This window comes from Crocodylus porosus, unplaced genomic scaffold (assembly GCF_001723895.1).
Source record: "Crocodylus porosus isolate Cpor-Errol unplaced genomic scaffold, CroPor_comp1, whole genome shotgun sequence".
Lineage (NCBI taxonomy): Eukaryota > Metazoa > Chordata > Crocodylia > Crocodylidae > Crocodylus > Crocodylus porosus.
Genome location: NW_017728950.1, coordinates 61962675 through 61971462, shown reverse-complemented (window position 1 = coordinate 61971462; position 8788 = coordinate 61962675). Strand labels below are relative to the sequence as shown.

The window sequence follows — 8788 nt, the reverse complement described above, 5'->3', positions numbered from 1 at the left end:
TTTTTTTTTTTTTTTTTTTTTTTTTTTAAATGTCTGCTTCACAATTTCCCCTTCTCAAAAAATTATCTTTCTTTCAGGGCTGGTGCTCATTTGCAGTATCAGACTGAACATCTCTGAGCAACTTCAATTAAAATTTGAAATGGCTGTCCCATTCCCATATCCACTATTAAAATGGTCAACGTCAGGACAAAGTGTAAGTTGTAGTAGGGAGTTTGTCAAGACTACATCTGTATATTAAGAAATTTGATTAAAACCAGCAGCATATTTCACATGGAAGACTTACTAGCTATTGGTAGCAATGACCATTTGCAATCCTGATAGAGGATTAGTTCTTTTTAAGCCTTCTCCTACTATATAAATGAACCCTTCAGTATATAATATTTTCACTATTCCATCTTCTTTATAATAAAAATCAACCAATTTTGCTATTTATGGACATGTCCACATGTGCAATAAATGTGGATGAATAAACTCCAGAGCTTATTGTTCCAGTTGCTTCCAGGCAGACTATCTGAATGTGTGCCTGGAAGCAAAAAACTGTAGCGTATATGGCTTTGGAGTTTATTCATGTGAAGCACACTAAGCCTGATTGGCAGCAACCCAAGACTGCTCTGACCAGGCTCAGTGTGCTGTAGAGGGGCTGGCTAGGACATGAGTGTGATTCAGTGTGGGGCTAGCCAGCAAGGTAGTATTTACAAATGCTAGCCTTCTTCCACGTTTGTTTTGTGTGCCCACATGTATATGCAGAGATGTTTACAGTGGAGTTAATTAGGCAGTTCCACAGTAAACATCTTCTGCAGACATGCCCTATGTATGGTCTGTCTGCATGGCGCTGTCTCCTTTTTCTGGCTCTTTTTCCCCTCGCCCTCTCCAATTTTTCATCCTCCTTTTTAAAATGTGGACACCAGGACTGTATGCAGCATTCCAATATCAGTACTTAGTCTTAGTACTGTATACATACTGCAGTATTGCTCATATTGCACTGCACATCCACTATGACATTTTGGTACAGTTCCCCCTTGGCACAGGTATAGCCTGCATTCCTTGTTCCTACATGCATAATTCATACATGTTATACATGATTCCCCTATTTGACTGCCCTGCCCTCAACATTATTTACCATTCTGCCAATCTGTGTGTCATTCATCAATTTCCACTGAGGATTTTATATTTAGTTCCAAACCACTAATGAAAAGTCTGCCTACTAACAAACCCAGAATAACTCCACTGAGAAGCTTCCCAGTTAGTGATGATTCCTCAATGATGACTACTTTTTGAAATCTACCATTTGCCAGCATGTAATCCATTTAATATTTGGTCAATTCATATTGCACAATGCTAGTATTTTATATCAGAATGTCATGTGGCAATCCCAGTTTTGTTTATCAAGCCTTCCCCCCACACACACACACACAAATCCATGTTAACTGGCATTGAATATATCCCCATCTTTAGTTTCCTTATCTACTGAATCTGTTATTTTGCTCCAGGACTGATGCCAAGCTAACTAGCCAATAGTTACCCAAGTTATAACCATTGCCCTTTTAGGACAGTAGCACAATATTAGCATTCTCCCAGTTCTCTAACATTTATTAATCTTGGCATCCAGGTAAATTTAACAGTAGTGTGTGAGAGATCTTGACAGGAGACATGCACTAATACATCAGTCCCATATCATATCAGCACTGATAAAAGGAAAATTGACATTATCGGCAACTGGCTTTTTTTGGCTGACGTGGCCAATAATGTTACCGATAAATGCTGCATGCATGTGCGCAGCTGCAGTGCAGCACATAGGCAGCCAGGAGCACAACTGGTAGTATGGAGAGCAGTGTCAGGCTGGTAAGTCTGTTGTGGGGGAAGGAAGAGGTGTGGGGGGGGCCAGACCAAGGCCCACGTGGTGAAAGAGGGAGTGGTGTTGGCACTGGGGCAAGGGCAGGTGCTGCAGAGCTGGCATGAGTCGAGGCATGGGACAAAGCCACAAGCAGCTCATCCAGGGGGTGTGGCTCCTGCCACTTCATGCACCCCAGGAGGACATGGGGGGTATGTGCCCCCTGGATCTGCATATGGGGCAAGGGCAGGCTGCTGCTGCAGCCTGGGGTCAGGGGCAGCACAGGGGGATAGGTCAGTGGCAGCATTGGGGGGGAGATACAGGGTGTACTAGAGCCACCCCAAAAATTCACCACAACTCCTCCATAGCAGCACTGCCACTGTCTACACTGAGCGCAGCCCAGCCCCCCTGCTAGGAAGAGCCCGGCGCTGCCCCTGGCCCCAGCAGCAGCCTACCCTCACCCCACACACAGATCCAGGAGCCAGCCACTCCTGCCCAAACCCCCCAGAGAAGCCATGGCTCCATCCCACACCCCACCCTGGGTGTGCAGCTCCTGCCCCTGCCCCAGCCCCAGTCCACTCCCTCCCTCACCACGGGGACCTTGGTCTGCCCCCCCGCCACATCCCTTCCCTTCTGCCTCAACAGACTTACCAGCCGGAGGCTGCTCTCCAAGCTGCTGGGTCACATATCAGCAATCAGATTGGAATTGGCCAATATGGCTTGTTAAAAAAAAAAAAAAAAAATCGGCCATCAGTATTGGCTCCAAAACAACCTCTTTTGGTGCACCCCTACTTGACAGCCAACTCCTTTAGAGCTGTTGGTTTAAAGGCCTCCTCATTTAAAAATCATCTCTAATAGATGCCATCTAACAACCTCATCATTTACTATAAGCTAGAAAGCACTTCATTATCCTTTATCAAAATATCATCTTGCTTCTTTCAAGCTATGGGACAGAAATATTTATTAAACACTTTTGCCTTTTTCTGTATCATGAAATGTTAGCTTCTTATTAATTACTAGGCCTATACCAGGGATTGTCAACCAGGTGTACATGTACCCCTGGGGGTACTTGAGAAGGTCCCTGGGGGTATGCAGCAGCATGGATAAGCAGGGCTACTTCCAGTTTCACTGGCAGTGCTTCTGGTTTCAGGGGACTCCCTGCTTCTCAACCAGCCACCAGGGGTACACCAACCAGAAAAGGTTGAAAACCCCTAGCCTATACCATTCTAGGATTTGTTTTGTCCTTAACATACTTTGAAAAAATACTTCTTATTGTCCTTAAGTTATGGACTTTTTCCCTCATAGATTTACCACCCCTTATAGATATTTCTTATGATGTGATCTTATTGCTGATGCAATGCTACTGCTATATTATTAACACTTCCCAAAATATGTATCTTGTGGTATATAGCCAAATTTACCCCATATACAAAGTATATTTCTATTCTTTCTAGTTTTAATTATGTATCAAAATGTCTTTATGTTGTTAGTTTTCAACCATAAACAGGTTTCTAGCAAATTTAAAACAGCATGCAATAATTTATTACTACACCATAGTTAATTTACCCTATTTTATTTAGCATACTCCTTGATGTTTAACAAGTGTTTTCCCTCTAATGTGCATGGGGATGTTTTATTTCTATTCTATTAGTTTTTGCTACAGTAGTCCAAATCCTGAACTACTTTCTCCCTCCTCAAAACCGCCATCAAAATCAACATCATGAATATCAAACACTTTGTTCCAAAGAATGAATCTTAGGTACAAGAGAATAGAAAGGAACTCTAGGGTACAAGTCCAGTCCTCTATCCCCATGTCATATAATTCCTTCCCATGAACTGATCAGGCTTAATCTTAGAAGTACAGTAAATGCTGCCTTGATTGGCACCTTACAAGTCAGCATACTCTTTTAACCGGCATGCTGGCTTGTAAAGTAAAAGCAAAACTGGAAGTGCCTACTGTGGCACTTCCGGTTTCACCGAGCCCCCACAGCCCAGGGAAAAGCAGCCTGCACTGCCAAGCCCCCACAACGCGGGGACAGCAGCCTGCGCAAGGCCTGCCTCCCCGTCCCTTGGCAGGGGTGGCGATGCCCCAGACGCAGCGGAAGAGACAGCTGCGGCCTGAACAGGCAAAGACACCTGTTCAGGCCTCTCAGTTAACTGGCATATATCTTTATCAAGCACCCCCCATTTCCCATGGGTCCCAGATAAAGCTTTTGCTGTAGTAAAGCTTTTACCCCCAAGTAATCTTATAAAGAGACAGTTCCATAATCTCACTCCTCTGATGGTTAGAGAGAGTTTATTGTTTGGGGCATGTTATAATTTTACTTGCCAACTGCACAAGTCATACCTCCATTCATAGCATCAATCCTTATCTTAAGTTGATTGGGTCCAGTCAACAAGCTTCTGATTGCATTGAAGTCGAAGACATTTCGAAGCAGACTGAGGTAGATATCCACTGAATCTACTATTTCCACTGGGAAAAGAAGGTAAAAGTAGTCATTTGAGTTGGCGCATAGACAGACAAACTGACCACTAACTTCTCTCCAAGGATACCTGAACAATCCAGTACACACAAAACAAAATCAGGTAACACTTGAGACTGGTACAAAGCCCTCTGAAGCAATCTGATAGACTCCCGCTGACTTCAGTGTCATTTGGACCAGGCCTCAAATCCTATATATGCTAATGAAGTCCTGCCTGTATAGGGACTGCAAGACTAAAATATAATAAGTTTTCATTGTATTGATTCACAATAATACACCATGTAAAAAGAACTCTATTTCACAGTCAAAAAAAGCACTGGACAACTTTTCAGTTCTTATGAGTAAATAAAAGTGAATCAAGCTAAACTGGACTGGTCTTTATGCTGGAAAAGTATTGCTTCCTTACAGCATCTACTCCAGATTTTGACTCTAGATTTTATGGACCCACACTTTCAAAGTTACAATCTGGTTGCATCTTTGAGTTCATCAATACACTTCCTGTGCTTCTCATTTCTGGCACCTGGCATTCATTTTGAATGTTCACTATCAATCTACAATTAGACAGTTGTATTATATATTTTATTTACTTAAGATAGTTCAGCTCAATTCCAACATCTGGTTTCACTAAGATGCTGATTTTCTGAACTGTGAATTCATGAAGGCAGAAGGCTATAAATTTTTCTAGTTCTGTTAGATATAAAACAGATCAAACAAAAATATATGAGAGAAAGCAAGGCTTTGGTAGTGAAAGCAATTACCACAAAATTGACAACAACATGGCTTTCCAGTTATGTTGAAATGCATTACTTCTTCTGATAAAAATTAAACCACATCAGTTATGCAAATGTATTTTTATCTGGTCAAATTAGTATCTAAAATGTTTTAAATAATAATTTAATTATAACTAAAACAAATCAGCCAGCTTTTCACAGAAATTCTGACTTCACTTCAATGCTCTCTACTTGAGGATGATGTGAAAATGATGCATACATTTTTTGTGCCTGAGGCAATGCTTCAATAGAAAAATCATACATTAACTGAATAAACAAAAAGTTATTAAGTTGCTCAAGTCTCCCATTTTAAATATGACCTGCAAAAGGTCATTTCAAAATGAATCAACTCTACAGTTACATGCTAAAGGTCTGAAAAAAAAATTAACTGGAATTTAAATTACTGTAAACATATTTTATAAGACCCTACTCCTGGAGACCTATACGCAGGTACTAAACTTAATAAACAATAACAATCTACTCCATTCAACAGCACAACTCATGAATGAATAAATCCAACAGGGAAGTGTATATAGGACATCCATGGGCCGAAAAATTAATTTCAACTCCTGCAATGTTCTACTGATTTGTTCCCTATTGTTTCAATATCCAGAACACAGGATTCACTGGACCTGGCGTGTAAGTAGGTAAAAATGTTTAAATATATCAAATGGTTTTGAAATGATTTTTAAAAATCTTCTGATTCTTTTATAAGATATGTTCCAAACTGTGCAATATAAAAAAGTACCTTTTCTGTGTGCCACAATGCAAGCTGCAATGCTTCTAGCAACACTATGTTCCACAATAAATGTATTCTGGGATATAGCTATCAGAGAAATATCCCCCACCAAAATAAATTCATACTATTTTCATTTTCAGCAAAATATTCTTGGAATCTTTTAGGGGTCGTCAAAAAGCTGACAACAAAATAAAACTGGATTTTAGATTTTTTAATCAACAAAAAAAAATATGGTTTTTAGTTGCCAAAAAACTAAAAAGTCAAAATTTTTCAATAAAATTGTTCTTTAATTAAAATGTCCTTGTATTCAAAACAAAGATTTCAATGGAGAAATCTTTTAATTTAGGACTAATTCTATGGCACCAGGAGCTGGGCAGTATTTCTACCTAAGTGTTAAAAAAGGCTGAAAACCCCTGCCATAAAACAAGTGTACCCCTGGCAGCCCCCTTTTTAATAATGTGTACCCCTGCGGGGGAGCGGGGTGGCGGTAAGTGGCCAGACATTGGGCGGGGGCGGTAAGTGAGCGGCCGGATGTGGAGCGGGGTGGGGGTTGGGAGTAGCGAGTGGCAGAAGCACAGTGTCTGTGCAGCCCTGCTCTCGCCCTGCCCCAACCCTGCTCCTGATGCAGCAACGCGGAGTGGCAGCACTCCATCCTGGCCCACCCCTGCATACCCCCTGGAACATTTCAAAGGACCCCAGAGGTTTGCATACCCCCAGTTGACAACCCCCCTGTTTTACAGAATTGGGTCCTCAGTTCACAAATTCTAACCATCAGTTTCACTATCTGTAAAACGGTGGTAAAATTTACAGATCTAGCTTGCAGTACATTGTTAGAATCAATGGTTGTAAGGCATTTTAAAGAAAGAAAGCACTGTTTAAATAATTACAATACCAGATGCAGAGCCTGAGGCAGTTGCCACACACAGGCATAGCAGCAACTTCTGGTTGCTGCCATGCTGCTGGTCTGATTGCATGGCTGTGGCAGCAACTGTATTCTTTCATGAACCTCCGCCTAAATCCATGCTCAAGGCAGCTTACCCCAGTCACTCCACACTAATTACACCACTATAAATTACTACTTTTCTGTAGCAACTCTTATCATAAGAATCAATGGATTTACCACACAGCTTCTATAAACAAACATCAATACCTCGGAAAGGTTTGAATTTGTTCTCTAGATCAAATTCTTGTCTTCCCAGTCGAGATAAGTCAACTCTGAGATCAGGACAAATGGTGTATTCCTCCAGGGTTTTGCTGATCTGATAAATTTTATCCGAAACAACATCTGGGGCAGGTCCTGCAGAACAAAATATTAAGATTTTTCAGATGATGGCCCACTATCCAGATACAAAAAGCAGCAGTTCATTCATACATTTGCTTGCTTATTTTTCCATGCATCAATAACAAACAAGCCTAGAAAGCAGCACTGGATTAATATATAGGATTTTTCTCCTGATAGAAAAGCATAGATATCATGTGTCACTGAAAAAAAACCATAATATTAAAACCATAATATACTATGTAGGTTTGCTTCATTAATGAAATGTACAAATAAATAATTTCAGGAAAAAAGAACAAAGCCATCATCATCTGGATGTATTATTAGTGTTAAGGAAATCTGCCACTTGCTGATAGTCTTCAGAAAATCTTAATATGCACATTGCATTAAAATAGTTATTTGGCAAGTTGCTTGTTTGCAAATACTGAAATGATTAAATTTAAATGGAAAAGTAAATTAATTTCCAGAGGAGCAGAATTCAATATTCAATTCTACCCTCCTAATAAAGACTCAACATTTACATTTATATTAAGGTTAAGTATCTATAAACCGTATGCAACTTTACATCAACCTACATAAATTCATGTGTTGAGTTTACTAGTTTTATAGAACTGTTTGCCTTTAAAGACACTTCTGACAGTTTATCAAAATTCACCTGCTTTAGGAATTCAAAGTAACTTCATTATTTAACATGCAACTTTGATCTGGAGTTAATCAGATCAATTGAACAGAATTCATGTTTTAGTTGCAGACTAACTTTGATTAGCTAATTGGAAAACAAGATATATTTTTTTAAAAGATATGGTATAGGTAAAATAAACATTTTTGACTTGGCGCAGAAGTTACTAGAAAAGGTTTTATAGCATACATTGTAAGGAGGTTACACTACACTTTCAGAATGGTCCCCTGTGGCCTGAAAAACAATTAATCTACAATTTTAAAAACATTTTCACCCTAAAAAATGACTCCAGCTAACTAACTCTAGCAGGTGCATCTACATGTTCATTAATGCACTGTAATTACAGCACAAAGTTTAGTACCTGCTAGGACTGTGCAAAGCTTTGGGTGTTGATTCGATCTGGAGACTTGGCACAATTTGGTGGCCAAATCTCCAAATCCAAATCAAATCAGGGGCAATTAAAAGGTCTGAATCGATTCAAAGCTCTCCAAATCTTCAGAAAAGATTTGGAGAGCTTGAATGATTCAAACAGTCCCTGCCCGTTGCAGCAGGGATCTGGAGCCCGAGTTGGAGCTGGTAAGTAAGGGGCAGGCAAGGGGGGAAGGGGGCATGGGAGGGGACCCCTGCCAGGCCCCATCCCCTGCTTGCTCCCCCAGCCCACCCTGACCCTTGCCCACTCCCCCAGGCCCCCCATGGATGCCCTGCCCACCCCAGCTCCCAGTGCTTTAAAAAGCCCCACTCACTGGGTGCTGCTGAATGGGGGGAAGCAATCTCTGCTGTCCCCCACTGCCCCACGGGAGGCTCTGCCACAAGCTCTCTGATTCACCCCTCACTCCGCCAGCTCCCCCATGCTGCCCTACCTGCCCCAGCTCCAGCCCCTTAAGAAAAAAAAAAAAAACCCTGGACTCACTGTGGGGACTCTCTGCTCCTGTACCAGGCTTGGGGGACTCATGCAGAGCCCCTTGCAGGGCAGCTGGGGGCAGTGGAGATCACCCCCCCACACCTGG

The 8788-nt window shown here is 41.3% G+C and overlaps 1 protein-coding gene across 1 annotated transcript in view; it reads right to left on the bottom strand.

The window, feature by feature from the left end:
• Positions 1-8788, bottom strand: part of PGM5 (phosphoglucomutase 5) — a 133224-nt gene that overhangs the window by 107637 nt on the left and 16799 nt on the right. Inside the window, exons 3-4 of the mRNA XM_019555263.1 lie at positions 6974-7120; positions 4179-4304 (exon numbers count right to left, since the gene is read on the bottom strand). Coding sequence (XP_019410808.1) covers positions 4179-4304; positions 6974-7120 — 273 coding nt within the window. The remainder of the gene's footprint in view (positions 1-4178; positions 4305-6973; positions 7121-8788) is intronic.